Source organism: Denticeps clupeoides, chromosome 2 (genome assembly GCF_900700375.1).
Source record: "Denticeps clupeoides chromosome 2, fDenClu1.1, whole genome shotgun sequence".
Taxonomy (NCBI): Eukaryota; Metazoa; Chordata; class Actinopteri; order Clupeiformes; family Denticipitidae; genus Denticeps; species Denticeps clupeoides.
In genome coordinates this window covers 35,482,510-35,497,469 of record NC_041708.1, presented here as the reverse complement: position 1 = coordinate 35,497,469, position 14,960 = coordinate 35,482,510, and the positions used below count along the sequence as shown (strand labels likewise).

Genomic DNA, 14,960 nt, shown 5'->3' with positions numbered 1-14,960 from the left:
TGAATGTACCGGGCGAAAAAGAATAATTCGCGTTTATTTATCCGCGGCATCCCGTCGATCCAAGTCAGATCGTGTATATAGGGCATGCTACCACGAAAGGGTGCTTTCTGTTGAAGGAACGCAGTCGACACAGCGAGGCCTGTTGCGCGCCGCGCCATCGCGTGGCCGCAGCGGTCGGGTGTGTATGGATTGTATTTTCACTTTCACGGTCTCAAAAATGGTTCTTTTATTTTTTAAAACACTCGGAAACATAACGTATTGCGATGTAGATGACTGTGTATTATACTTCAGTGCTGGAGGGTCACGGTGAGCCTGCTGTGGCTCCGTAATAGTCAACGTGCGTGAACAAGGGCTTTAATTGGAGTGTGAGGGTGAACTTCTGGTTTGGGGAGGGGGGCGGGGTTTAAATACAGTATCAGCATCTTGTGTAGATGTATGCGTAGTTTTAACTGTGAAATGCACTTTACTTTTTTGAGAAGAAATGGCACAAACAAGTAACTTATCTGCAAAATACTGCTATAAACGATAATCAACATGCACTAATTAACTGGAACATTGTACGACGTTGTGTGGACATGGTGTATATTTTTCCAAGGTGTTAGCTGTAATTTCTATTGCTTTGGTTAGTTTAAATTGAATCGAGAGATCTTGTTAATTTTTTTATTAAAAAGAATGTGCTGTGCATTATGAATGGAGGTGTGTTGGCCTGCTTATTCGCACTCTAACATCCACTGGCCCGGTGCCTCTGGCCCAAGTGTTTCCATGGCAATCGGCGCCTCAGCTGTAATGTCTCCATGGAGACTTGCATCTCCGAGTCTCAGTGGCTGTGCAGTTTCCATGACGACTACGTGGCAGGAAAGCAGCAGACGGTGCTTTATTTGGCTACTTTATTTATTCACTCATACAAGATCAGAGTTCACGAACGTGGGGCTTGGCAAACCCTAATCCAGTTTATTACACCCGCGCCTCACATCCACTTGCAAGCTTTGTTTGAAGCAGCCCGTCTCCCCACACCTCTCTCCCCTACGCGAGAACTTTCATTTCCAGTCCCTTACGGCTAAACGTCCCGATCATCTATGTACAGATACTTCATAATAAATCGTTAGAAAAAGACAAAGGGGACGAGAACTATTGCAGTCTTTGTTAATGAGGACGCTACTGGACCGCCGCTTGCCGGATAGTACGGGAGAGGGGGATTAGTAGTGATTTCGCGAGACTCTAGTCAGACCAGTCGTTCTCCTCCAGCTCGGAGTCGTCCTCGGAATCGCTGTACTCCACGGCGATGCGGCGGGACAGGATGGTGGCCACGTCGTTTCCCACGGGCTCCCGCTTCGCCTGCTGTTCTTGTTGTTCCTGCACCTTTTTCAGCTGGATGCCTGCGAGCACACAAATAAATGCACAAATAGATCCATTATGGTGGTTCTAGTACCAGTACTAATTGCCTAGTGATCCTACCACAATTAACCCTGAGCGGGAATGTAAGTACGAAAGTGAAAGTGATTGTCACACAGCAACCAGTAAAACGTGTCACTTTTACTCCAGTACTTTTCTTACTTTTAGTTCTTTAAGCAAATTCAATTAATTGACTTACAATTACCTAAGTAGTAAGGATAATGTCGTGATTTGTCTTCTCTGCATCTCAGTGCTTCCCCCCACCAGTACTAATAAATAATAAGGTAGTACATGTACTGCACATATTATGTTACATGAAAGAACACTGTTTTTATGGTATATAATTCATTTTTTGGCTAGTAAAACAGTACATTTATTTCATTTTAAAATCTAGGCATATATTGAAGAATAAGCTGTGAAATAAATAAGTAGCATTGACATCGCTGCGTTTGTGGCCCTTCCATTGATTTGGAAATGCGACTGACAAGAGTGAACCATTTGACCAAACATGAGAGAAAAGGACATTACCGAAAGTAAATTGCTGAATAAAAGTGCCATGCGAACGTGCACATACCCATGCGAATAGCCGCCAGCAGGTCGCTGCGGGCATCATTAGTGGCCTGGGTCTCATTGGGCAAAGAGGGGCGTTTTGGAGTAATAGCCAGGGTTGCACCAGGAGGTGGTGGCGGAGGTCCCGGGGGTGGTGGAGCAGCCATTGGTCCAGAGGCTGGTGGCGGAGGCAGGGCATAGCCAGACACTGCACTCATTGGTCCAGCATGGGCTGCGGGTGGCACTGGACCCATTGGTGGCATGGCAAAGGCAGTTTGGGCCGATGGTATGACAGGCGCAGGAGGAGGTAAAGGAGGTCCTGTGTTCATGTAGTCCATACTGAGAGAAGACAGAGAGAATTAAAATTCTATGTGGGTTATCTAAACACAATCACATTTAGCACTCAAATTTACATTCAACTCGTGGAGGGTGGTAGTAGCCTGGTGGGTAACACACTCGCCGATGAACCAGATGACCACAAAACCACCGGTTCAAACCACACTTACTTCCATTGTGTTCCTGAGCAAAACCCGTAAGCCTGCGTGTCTCCAGGGGGGACTGTCCCTGTAACTACTGATTGTATGTCCGTACATGAAATTGTGCCCAGTATAACATCTTAACCACAAGATGGCGCCATATACATCTTTTAATCAGATTTTTTGCCGTGTGAGCGATTAGTATCGTAGACGTTGCCTGCAGGAGAAGTCCAATGCCACCAGCACACCATTAAAAAGCTGAGGCGAAGAACGTCAGTTCATCTGACGAGTTATAACAGGTCATCCATTTGCACAGATTGGAGATCGACCTTTCGGTTGACACTGAAAGTGTTGTGATATTAACATTAACGACTGATTAAAAGAGTGTAGATGACATTCAGATATACTGTTCTCTTTCTAAAAGCAGAGAAACATCATGTGCTCTGTTTTACCTGGCATACTAAAAGCATTAGCTGTATTTTAGGTAAGTTACATAAAAGAAATGCAACCACTTGCTTCACTAGTTCCCACAAAACATACAGATTTATTCATTACTTTATACCACTACAGGCCACCCATCCAGGGTCTGGGTGTTGTCACATAAGCCTGGTGTATAGAACAAGGGCCACCAACCCTGGTCCTGGAGGACACCAGCCCTGCCCAGCTGAGTTCTCTCCAAGATTCATCTCAAGATCTGGCTGGTAACAAGGTTGAATAAGGTGTAGTGAATAATGCTAAAACCAAAATCTGATGATCGGATGAAATATAAGATGTAAGGTTTAATAGGAACCACACTAGCTAGAACCACAGTACAATGCTGCTATTTTGTCATATCGCATCAGGCTGGATGTTTGGGGGAAGGAAGGGAAATTGCAATTCAAGTGCTTGACGAACACCAATGAATAGATTGTGTGTGGCGATACATTAGTTCAGTATGACAACAACTGATAACTGGAAGATACCTGGCCCTGCCATATCATAACTGTTTCCCCAACATCTTTAACAGGGAACATCTTCATACCTGTAGTCTACTGGAGGTAGGGGCATAGAGCCATTCATGCTCTCCACTGAGGGCGGAGGGGGAGGGGCCTGGTGGGGACGTCCCAGCGTAGCGCTCCGATATGCCATGGCCCCTGCCCTGTACTCATGTTCCAAGCCAATGTGGGCATGACCAGACATCCCTGCCAAGCTCGGGGGCGGCCCAGAGTACGTGTGGGAATGGCTGGCATGGTTAGGCGTGTGGGGGTAGCCGTGGTCCATGTGGTCCGGGACGTGAGACCTGCCATGGGGGAGGAGAGAGAAAGCGTTAAAGCGCCGCACTGCCGCGTGAAACAGGCCTTGTGAATTATCTACGGTTTGTAAGGCTCTTGACCGAGTGCCGCTAGTGCATTGACAGATTTCATTACGATGAGACGTTTCTGTGCCAATTTTTTTTCTCTGTGTGTAGGAATTTGTCTAATGTAGTCTACTAATATTATTTACTTGTTCCCTACATGTGCAGTAAACTACAATCTATGGTTATTAATGGGTGTCACAAATTAACAAAGTTATTAAGTTAATAAAAATAATGCAAAAAAAAACATTCAGGTTGTGCATTCATACTGACAAAAACAATATGTGTATTCTGTGCTGTGTTAATTACAGATATCTAACCAGAAGTTCATTGACTTGATCTTGATATCCAACAAAGTCAAAGTCAAAACTCACATTAGAACTTACGCTAGCGTCCGTGTTGCCTATTTGAACTATATGTTGTGTTTGTGTGTGTGTGTGTGTGTGTGTGTGTGTTCATGTCCAGCGACCTGTTCTCCGGGGACACTGATCCCTCGGACGAGGCTGTGCGGTACCCAGAGTGTGTGTGGCGGTGGTCAGGCCTCAGCTCTTTATCAAACGCCATCATGTTCCACTCCTGCCGCCTGTTCCTCGCCTTCCGCACCTTCTTCACCTCGCGCTGCAGTGTCCCGTCCACGCACCGTTTCTGTTCCTGAGAGAGGGACGGTTCGCCATAATATTACAACTCTGTTCATTGTGTTTTATGCATTCATCTAATACATCAAGAGAACCGCTGCAGATCTTAGAACATAACTGAATAAGATAGGATGGGCGGAGACATGCTGTCATTCCAATAAAACATATTAACAACCACACTGAAGAGGGGACGAGACAGAGTGGTATGGAGGGAGGGAGGGAAGAACTCGGCCCCCACCTTCTGCCGTCGCTTTTCTTTCCTCTTGTCCTCAGTGTCCTGCAGCATCTTCTCTTTCCACAAGTCAAAGAAGTATGAAGGATCGGTGTAGAACTTCAGCCCTTGTTTGTTGTCGTCCCTGCGCACCAGAAACGCGTTCAGGCCAAATCTACATTATCGCCTACTTACATTTACAGCATTTATCAGACGCCCTTATCCAGAGCGACTTACAATCAGTAGTTACAGGGACAGTCCCCCCCTGGAGACACTCAGGGTTAAGCGTCTTGCACAGGGACACGATGGTAGTAAGTAGGATTTGAACCTGGGTCTTCTGGTTCACAGGCGAGTGTGTTACCCACTAGGCCACCATCACCCCTTGACTGTGTTAACAGCGCAGCAGCACGCGTAACATAAACCAGTCACATCTGTACAGTGGAAACGGCATAAAGCCGGACTGCAGGGTGAATCCGCCAACGGGGGTCCACCGTAGTACACACGAAAGGCATTTGTATTCTTTAAGTATTCATTCAGGCCGTACGTTCTCCGGCGAGAGAGCGAGGGCGCGGCGGCGTGTGCCGCTCCAGCTGTGGTGAAATATTCATGGCTGCTCCACATTCACTGCTGTATTGCAGCCTGGCCAGGGACGGGAAACCCTGTGCAAGGCGTGTGGACGGATGTGTGCGTGTGCATAGTTCTAGATATGGTGGGAAACAGGTTCACTACTCGATTAATTTTAGTGCCGTTATCAATAACTCAGCCATTTTAAACGTATATCGCATCATTCCACTCGGCCCAGACAGATTTGGACCTGATTAGTCTACATCAGGGGTCACTGACCCTGGTCCAGGAGGGCACTCGTCCCGCACACTTTGGGGTTTACCTTCAATTAGCAGGCCTGAGTCAACCTCCGTACTCAGTTCACCCAGTTCTTCAGGTGAATGAGGTGTGGTGGAACATCTACAAAGATCTATGGTGCACTTTAGGACCAGGGTCGGTGACCCCTTAGTCTCAACATATATTTGCATGTGGTTTGCATGTGTGAACAGCCTACAGATTTAATGTGAGGAGGTCTAGGTCCGCTATTCAGGGTGGTAGTAGCCTAGTGGGTAACACACTCGCCTATGAAGACCCAGGTTCAAACCCCTACCATTGTGTCCTTGAGCAAGACACTTAACCCTGAGTGTCTCCAGGGGGGGGACTGTCCCTGTAACTACTGAGTTGTAAGTCGCTCTGGATAAGGCCGTCTGGTAAATGTTGTAAATGTAAATTCAGACACAGTATTCTGACCACCGGGTGTCACCCGTGGAACCCTGAATCCAGTGCTCAGCTACCAAACGGAGTTGCAGTCTATGCCCTCAACCGTGTTGCTACCTTTTACTTTTACACTTTTAAAGCCCATATACATGTTCACTTTTTACGTCTGCTTGGGTGAAGAATGTGTGTATTTTATCCCCTCCGGACTACCGTTCTAGTTCTAGTGTGTGTGGTACGTGGTGCTGCAGGGCGAGGAGTGTGTGAAGTACGCGAGAGGTGCGCAGTGCCGTGGAAGCAGTTGCGTTTCTGACCTGTAGGGGGACAGGATGTTGAGGGGCGGGGGCTTGTCGCTCAGGTTGTACATCTCCCGCACCGGGTTGGGAACGCTGCTTTTCGACACGACCTGCTGGTCCTGCAGCGTGGAGCTCTTAAAAGCCTTCTTCATGTTAATGTCCTGAAGAGAGACTGTGGACGGGGGTTTGGTGGGGGAGAAAGGAGGAAAAAGGTTACACTCCTTCCGTATCGATCCCGGCCCCGTGTAACCGAAGCCGGCGGACGGCCCGGCTCTGACTTACCCTCCTCCACGGTAGAGTCCAGCTGGGTGACCTTGACAGCAAGACGGTCAATGCGGTCCTGGAGTGAGTTCGCCCGCAAATAAAACATGTTGGCCTCATTGAACAGCTCCCCAAATATGTCCTCTGCATGTTTACCTGGATGAATGACAAAAACAAGCCATTGAAATTGTCCCCAAGGTGGCATTAAACGATTCTCCTTTTTTAAAACCATTCATTAACATGTGAGCTCGATATAAATATTGGGATCGGGGACGTTAACGTTAAACATTGTGACTAAATGGGCCACATGATATTCAGTATACATTGTGATGTTGAAATATGTACACATGCAGTTATTACATTGGCACATTAATCATTAATAACAAAGTAATAAATCTAATCATATCAAATATACCACAGGGTGGTTGTAGCCTAGTGGGTAGACCCAGGTTCAGATCCCACTTACTACCATTGTGTCCCTGAGCAAGACACATAACCCTAAGTGTCTCCAGGAGGGGACTGTCCCCGTAACTACTGATTGTAAGTCGTTCTGGATAAGGGTGTCTGGTAAATGCTGTAAATGTCAATGAGATTTATATAAGGTACAGCTCTGTCACATTTTCATAACTATTTTGCCTGTGAATGTTAACTCACTATTCACTTGTTCACCAATCATCCATTTGAATTAAAACACTATCTGGGTGGTCCCGAGAAGATGCAATATTTTTGTTTGTTCATACAGATATGAGCAATAAATCACTTCTTCTTCCTATTTGTTCATTTCTTTCGATACTAGAGACGCTTCCCATGTGCTAGTCCATTTCTAGAGTTGACGTTGACCAGGTCGGCTGTGTCTTGGAAGGATATTTAGCCTTTTGCCAAATTCTCCGGCCCCATAGTCAGAAGGTTGCCGGTTCGAATATCGATCTGCCAAGGTGCCACTGAGCAAAGCACCGTCCCCACACACTGCTGTGCTGCAGTGTATCACTTCACTTTAAATACAGAGCAACAAAACTTGAAACAGTTTGCCTAAAATATTTTTTTTTATTAAAGAAAGGTTTTTAAGGGGAAAAATGTTTTTAAAACCCTTTTATTACCCTTACTAAATAACATTCAACAAACATGAATAACGTGACAGGAACAGAGCACAGAAATACACCCTCCAAATGAACAATAGAGAGTATTTATACACACATTCTCACAATCTTCTGGGAAACATTTAGAAGGAAGGAAGAGATGTCCAGAACACACACACACACACACACACATACTTCTCATCTCAAATACACACTGAGACGGGTGGAGGCCTGATTCTGCTTTCACATTCACTCCCACATACAGGCAACACTTCCATGCAGGAAGCACACACTCCCACGCAGACACGCGGGGGTGGCGACACCCACGCGCAGTCTCACGCAGGCCGTGCTCCTGCTCTGCCCCTCGGGGGCCTTTGGGCTCCAGTCATTTATATTGAACCCACACCGCTGCAGCTGAGAGCGCGTCACGTCTACATATTAAGCAGATTTTTAGAACAGGGAGTCGGCAAAGGGGCTTGGTCAAGCATCTTGGACAAGCTCCTTCCGCTCCACGCATTGACCCAGTATTGCAGTGCCTCTGGGAGCGGTGCAGGGTGGTAGTGGGTAAGACACTCGCCTATGAACCAGAAGACCCAGGTTCAAATCCCACTTACTACCATTGTATCCCTGAGCAGGACACTTAACCCTAAGTTGCTCCAGGGGGGGGACTGTCCCTGTAACTACTGATTGTAAGTCGCTCTGGATAAGGGCGTCTGATAAATGCCATAAAGCTCTTACATACACTTTCTATATTTAAACAAAAAACGTCTTGGGTTCTAAGTTGTTCAGTGGATGGAGTACTCGTGTAAGTTGCTCTGGATCAGAGCGTCAGCCGAGTGCTGTAAAAATAAATATAAATGTAAATACAAGTGTAAATGCATTTTGATTGCTACATGACCTCATGTGTGTTATTTCATGGTTCTGAGTCCTCAATTTTGTTCAACAATATAAAAATATAGTCAGAAAAAAATGAAAATGCGTAGAAAAATGCAAAAAAAAAGGTGTATCAAAATATTAGCAGTAAATGGGTGAATGGCTTATCCTCGTTTTAGTATAAAACCAGGGCAGATGGGCGTGGCCAGCATTCTCTGTTACGGGATGTAATTAAGGCCCCAGGCACCAAGACCCCCTCCCTGTCTATTAATCAATATTCACACACACACACACACACACACACACAGTAAAAGCCATCACTCATTAACCCAGGCACGTGCCGGTGGCTACGGTCCTGACCAGAGAGGAGGAAGCGACATCACCGCTGGCGTCCCGCGTCGTGTGGACTAAAGGCCGCTCACTTGCCACCCCATTTCTTACGTGTTTTCATCTATGCATATTCAACGCTGGCCTGCTCCCATGGGCCGACGACACCGGCGATGCTTAACTTGCCGTGATGTGTGCAGGTCTGCATAAAAAAATATACTAAAGGCCACGCGCTCTTACCTAAACAAGCCTGTGGGTTGTGCAGAATTCTATAGGGTTATATAGACGTGTTCCTCACTAAATTTGAAAATGACATACTGTGCTGAGCGTGAGTCTGTGTGTGTGTGTGTGAAGTGATTGTCACATGTGATACACAGCAGCACAGCACACGGTGCACACAGTGCATTTAACCCCTCTCCCTGAGTGAGCAGTGGGCAGCCATGACAGGTGCCCGGGGAGCAGTGTGTGGGGACGGTGCTTTGCTCAGTGGCACCTCAGTGGCACCTTGGCGGATCGGGATTCGAACCGGCAACCTTCTGATTACGGGGCCGCTTCCTTAACCGCTAGGCCACCACTGTGGGTGGGTGTGCGTGTGTGTGTGTGTGTGTCTCTCTTACTCAAGCTGCTAAGCTGGCGGATGATGGCCGACAGGGTGTTGTTCATCACACACTCCAGCTCGCTGCCGATGCCCTCGGGCAGCTGCCCCCGGCACAGATGCCGCGGCTCGATGTTCCTCTTCACCAGCGGCATGGCTGCCCCTCACGCCGGCCCGCTCTGCATTGTGGGAAAACAAGCGCGGGGTCAAGGACTTGCTAAGGACGGTCAAGAAACAACAGCGATGGGGCGTTTCTCTGCGGCACACAGTGAACGGAAATTCGTCTATACGTTTGTTTCACGTGATGGTCAACTACACGTCAACCTTAAGGGGCAGTGGTGGCCTAGCTGTTAAGGAAGCGAGGTGAGGTGCCACTGAGCAAAGCACCGTCCCCACACCCTGCTCCCCGGGCGCCTGTCATGGCTGCCCACTGCTCTCCAAGGGTGATGGTTAAATGCAGAGGACACATTTCGCCGTGTGCACCGTGTGCGGTGCTGCTGTGTATCACAATGGCAATCACTTCACTTTACTTTTACTTTTACTGCAGTAAGCACAGTAAAGAACGTGCAGATTCGTCCGCAGTAATTCTGATTCTGATTAGAAGACAGGAGGCTACAGGACCACTGACTGTGATCGACCACCGTGACCCTTATTTCAGGGTCAACAAATCAACATATTGAAAAAGTGAAGTGATTGTCATCGTGACACAACCAACCGTGTCCTCTGCTTTTTAACCATCACCCTTGGTGAGGGTGGCCATGACAGGCCACCTTTTTTTTTTAACCCAGCAAGGACCCAATCCTCCAAAACAAAGACATTTGAAAACCAAACGTGTCATGACAAGGCTGTCCGAATCCAAAGGTCCTTTCAGACATGGAGCGATATTATATGATGTGGAAATGGTCCATGTGTCAGTCAAGTCCAAGTCCATATGCTGGACAAAAGAATGGAGGAAAAGACACCCCATGGTACAACTGCATGGGAATTCAGTGGGTGAGAACGTAGAGACGCTTTCAATCAGTGGAAGATTAAGGGCGAACAGTTGGGCTAAAAGCTATTGATACTGACAGCTGGCCAGCTGTCGGCCCTCGCCCCCCCCGCGGAGGTTACCGGGTCACACAAGACAACTGGAACCCGCCCGGGTCCGTGAGATGCCGAGACGCCCGCGGCGCGCGAAGAAAGCGAAGCAGGAGAGGGAGCCAGGGAGCATCTCCGCGGCCATCTTATCTGCTTCCTGTTTTTCCACCTCTCCGCCCAGCGCCCGGCATCCTGTTCCTCGGCGTGTCCCATCTCCAATTTCCCGCCCCGACAATGCAGGCACAATGCGGCGGGGCCCGGTGCTGACCCGCAACACCCAGCGGTCACACGAACACGCCGTCCACAGCGGGTCCCCGGGTCCACGTTTATTCGGGCAACCGTGTCACACCGGTAACACAACCCAGACGTCCCAGCAGGACCTGGCGCTGTTTACACCCGGCATGGTGCCAGAAACACAGGTCTTTACTCTCATTTCACATGTGGACTTTTATTCAGAACGTAGACATTTTGATCCGTTCATTTGTATTTATTATTACGGCTAAAAAAAAAACAAAACGACAGCGACAATATTAGCGTGAGGGAATTCGGTATTTGCCGTATTTGAAGTGAAATTCTTTGCCGAGCGTGTGAACGGAGAGTACGATCTTCTGGATTAGTTGGGCTTAAAAACCACACACGGAGAAACAAGAACGCGGGCCGCAAACCGAAACGCCCCGCATCCGACACCCGAAGACCGAAGCGGCGCCGACCGGGACGTGCTGGCGTTGTGCGTTAATTGACGCCGATTTCGGGGCATGAAGAGCGGCCCGCTGGTGTCGCGGCCGTAATTTTGTTTTGCATGGCAGGGTGGGAACAGACTGCAATTATCACATCCCCTACTGGATGGAGAACACAGGAGGGGGGGGGGCAACGGGGGTAGAGACAAAGGAAAGGGGAGTGTGAGAAACACACACAGACACACACACCCTCTCCAACATAAAAACAGACACAGAATGTGGACCGGGGATTAGAAAGGGTGGTGACTGTGTGTGTGTGTGTGTGTGTGTGTGTGTAACTAGAGAGACAGAAAGAAAATGTCTAAGTAAGAGAGGGTTAGGCAAATAGGGTTAGAGAGAGAGCCGGGAGAGCATATGTGTGTGTGTGTGTGTGTGTGTGGTTGAGAGGCATATGGGGGAGGGGGAGCATGGACCTCGGGGAAGCGACTCTCTCTCTGAAAGGTTCCTGGGACAATGGCTTTCCGTTTACATGGCAACAGAAGAGCACGTCCATGCAATGCCACCCATTCTGTCCCCCTCTCCAAAAAAACTTCTTTCAAGGTACCCCCCCATTTCCATAGTGGTACCCCCCCCCCCCCAATACCCCCTTCATTACCCAACTTTCCCAGTCTGGAATAACAACTCCCTCTACACAGCCGGAAGGCCCTCTGTCGTTCAAAAACTGAGACAAGGAAGATTATTTCTGCAGTGTGTGTGTGTGTGTGTGTGTGTGTGAGTGTGTGTGTGGGTGGGGGTTGGTCAGCTATAAGCCGCAGACCAGTCCCCATCCCGGGGTTCCTGGCAGCCTTTGAACTCCATCAGAGGCCCATCCTGTCCGACTCCGGGAGGACGGAGTACTTCCTGCCGGAGGGACCCCCCTCCTCAGGAGACACCCCGAACGCTGGAACTCCATTACGGTCGGAACGGGGAGACATTAATAAATTCATAAGGCGCTCGCTCGTCGTAAAACGCCATCAATAATGCATCGGGAATAACATGCCAATTATAATTCTTTTTTTTTTTTTTATCTTTGTCTGAATACACCAGTTATAACCAAAAAACTGGCCCCAAGCTCTCTTAATTACACGCTTCGTTATACATGCGTTATTGGTCAGTTATGAATAAAGTTTGCGATGTTAATTAACTGTTGGGTTCGTATAATTAAAGGAATAATATATCGAACGGAATATTGCAAACGTTCGCCGCGTTGCCCCTCGTCATCGGTGTCCCGATCGATGAGTTTTAAAACGAGCTGGCGTCGGTAGCCGCAATCAAAGTTCCGCGCAGTCGCCCTGATCGCCGTCTTTATTAGCGCTTATCATCACCTCCTCGGGCAAAAAAAAAATTATAATAAAGAGAGAAACTTTTTTTTTTTTTTTTTACGATATGGAGGATAAACCGCGTGCGAAATTAATGGCTATTTAACGGCGGCGTGTGACGCGGGCGAACCGCTATCCGCTGGCGTCTTAGTATAAAACTACAAGAACAACCAAACACGGCGGAACTCGACCGCAATCTACCGCACGGTAGCGTCGGGCGTCGAGAGGTCGGCGATTAAAACTCACCGAGGCTCAGGGCTTTTAGTGATGAAGGCGGAATTCAGGGCGCACGCATGTCCAGCGAGGCTGCTGTCCTGGCTGCCATCCTGTGTCCTCGGCGCTCCGGCCATCCCAAACAATTCGGGAGGGGCGGGACCCCGAGGCCTCCTCCGCCAATCGGGGGCCGAGGCCGGGGGTTTAACGCGCGAGGCTCCGCGGCGCGGCCAATGGGAGCGCGGCGACGGGGTGATTGACGGGCCGGAGTAGGGCGGGGCGGGAACGCGGAGCGCTCGGGGATTTTCGCCTTAGCATTAACATGTAACGATGTGAATAAACTTTAAGCGTGTTTCTGGCAAATTCGCAGAATCACGGCTAAGCGAGTTCCAGTAAAAACACGCACAGGGCTTAGATATTTTATTTCAAAATCGCTAGTAACATCTAGAATAAAAAAAAACCTGATCAAAGTAAGGTTTAGGTTTGTAAAATTTAAACTGTCGTGGTCATAGTGCTCTTCCTCCGCTTATCCGGGTCCGGGTCGCAGTACAGCCCTCTCCCCCCCAGCCACCTCCGGCAGGACCCCAAGGCGTTCCCAGACCAGACTGGAGATATAATTTCTCCAGAGTGTCCTGGGTCGACCCGGGGGCCTCCTGCCGGCAGGACATGCCCAAAACACCTCCCCAGGGAGGCATCCTGACCAGATGCCCGAACCACCTCAACTGGCTCCTGTGAATGTGGAGGAGCAGAATGTCCCGAATGTCCGAGCTCCTCACCCTATATCTAAAGCTGCGCCCGGCCACCCTACGGAGGAAACTAATTTCGGCCGCCTGTATCCACAACCCAAAGCTCATGACCATAGGTGAAGACTGGGACGTAGACCGGCCGCTAAATTGAGAGCCTTGCTTTCTGGCTCAGCCCCCTCTTCACCACGACAGATCGGCCTGTCGATCTCCTGCTCCCTTCTTCCCTCACTCCTCCACTTGAGGCAGGACCTCTCTCCCGACCCGGAGTTGGCAAGCCACCCTTTTCCGGTCGAGACCCATGGTCTCAGATTTGGAGGTGCTGGTCGTCATCCCAGCCGCTTCACACTCAACAACAAGGCCTTTGCTCCCAATCACGCCCCTCTAGGTCATGCGGTCATTGCCCATGTGAGCGTTGAAGTCCCCCAGCAGGACAATGGAGTCCCCAGTCGGAGCACTATCTAGCACTCGTCTCAGGGACTCCAAAAAGGGTGGGTACTGCTATTTTGTGCATAAGCGCAAACAACAGTCAGGACCCGTTACCCGACCAGAAGGCGCAGGGAAGCTACCCTCTCGTCACCCGGGGTAAACCCCAACAAACAGGCTGAGAGTCTGGGGCTAACAACAGGCCAACCCCAGCCCTCCGCCTCTCACCCGGAGCAAAGGAGAGTGTCCATCCTCTCTCAGGGACTTGGGTTCCAGAGCCAATGCTATGTGTCGAGGAGAGTCCGACTATTTCTAGCCGGTACCGCTCAACCTCTTCCACAAGCTCCAGCTCCTTCCCCGCCAGAGAGGTAACATTCCAAGTCCCAAGAGCCAGTTTCCTTGTCCGGGGATCAGACCGCCAAAGCTCCCGCCTCGGTCTGCCACACGATCCACATTGCACTGGACCCTTCATGTTCCTCCTGTGGGTGGTGGGTCCACAGTTTGATGAGCCCCATGTGTCTGGGCCCCAACCCAAGGCCTGTCTCCAGGGTAGGACCCCGGTAACCCTCCGGGCCGGGTACACTGGCCCTTTGTTGTTCCTTCCACCAAAGATCTTCTGAACTGTACTTTGTCTCACCGCCATTAGGCTCTCAAACTTCTCCACCACGATAAGGTGACGGATCAAGGAGGAGCAAATTAAACTGAAACAGTCCATTGAATGAACGCAAAATATTTATTTTACTTCCACACAGTCAGATGGACTAATTGAAAATTAGTTTCTGATAATCGACAAAAATGACAGATTTGCATTAGTGAGCACAGCATTTCATTGGAACCCAAGACTAATTGTTGCTAATAAAGTTCCTCTCTACATGTTCGCAGATATTCCATCATTAAACAGACGTTTCCATCTACCAGGGTAGTTTACATCAGCAACGTCTGGACTGGAGATTTGACCTCACCTTTCAATGCAGACATTTGGAACCGAAAGGTCGGGAACAACCACCATTAACAAGATAAAAATGACCAAGCATCAGAAGAGCAGTAGAAAGACAGTTTGTCTTCCTCTGGAGGGTGACGGCCTCAGATTAGTCTTAATCTGTGATGAAACCATCCATGTGTGTCGCTGCATAATAATCTCCTGTAGAGGGATGGGGACGGGGACGGAGCATGGCGTTAAGGAAC

At 49.0% G+C, this 14,960-nt stretch overlaps 1 protein-coding gene and 1 non-coding gene across 2 annotated transcripts; one reads left to right on the top strand and one right to left on the bottom strand.

The window, feature by feature from the left end:
- Window positions 1-873: 873 nt before the first annotated feature.
- On the bottom strand, window positions 874-12,789 carry wasf3b (WASP family member 3b). Its single transcript, XM_028965488.1, has 9 exons — window positions 12,640-12,789; window positions 9,304-9,460; window positions 6,432-6,566; window positions 6,168-6,321; window positions 4,624-4,741; window positions 4,220-4,401; window positions 3,439-3,696; window positions 1,967-2,280; window positions 874-1,376 (listed from the first exon to the last, which is right to left on the bottom strand). Exons 2-9 carry the CDS (start codon window positions 9,434-9,436, stop codon window positions 1,219-1,221), a joined length of 1,452 nt encoding a protein of 483 aa, XP_028821321.1. The 5' UTR covers window positions 9,437-9,460; window positions 12,640-12,789; the 3' UTR covers window positions 874-1,218.
- Window positions 7,846-8,044, top strand: LOC114784997 (U2 spliceosomal RNA). Its single transcript, XR_003748983.1, has one exon. It is a non-coding gene; the product is annotated as a U2 spliceosomal RNA (small nuclear RNA).
- Window positions 12,790-14,960: the final 2,171 nt, after the last annotated feature.

What these genes read in the sequence shown, in the direction of transcription:
- wasf3b (XM_028965488.1), bottom strand. Translation starts at nt 9,436, where the DNA reads ATGCCGCTGGTGAAGAGGAACATCGAGCCGCGGCATCTGTGCCGGGGG. An exon ending in AAGAAAAGCGACGGCAGAAG is followed by an intron (nt 4,402 to 4,623) that starts GTGGGGGCCGAG and finishes TCCCTCTCTCAG; the next exon opens with GAACAGAAACGGTGCGTGGA. An exon ending in GCTGGCGGCTATTCGCATGG is followed by an intron (nt 1,377 to 1,966) that starts GTATGTGCACGT and finishes GTGTGCTCGCAG; the next exon opens with GCATCCAGCTGAAAAAGGTG.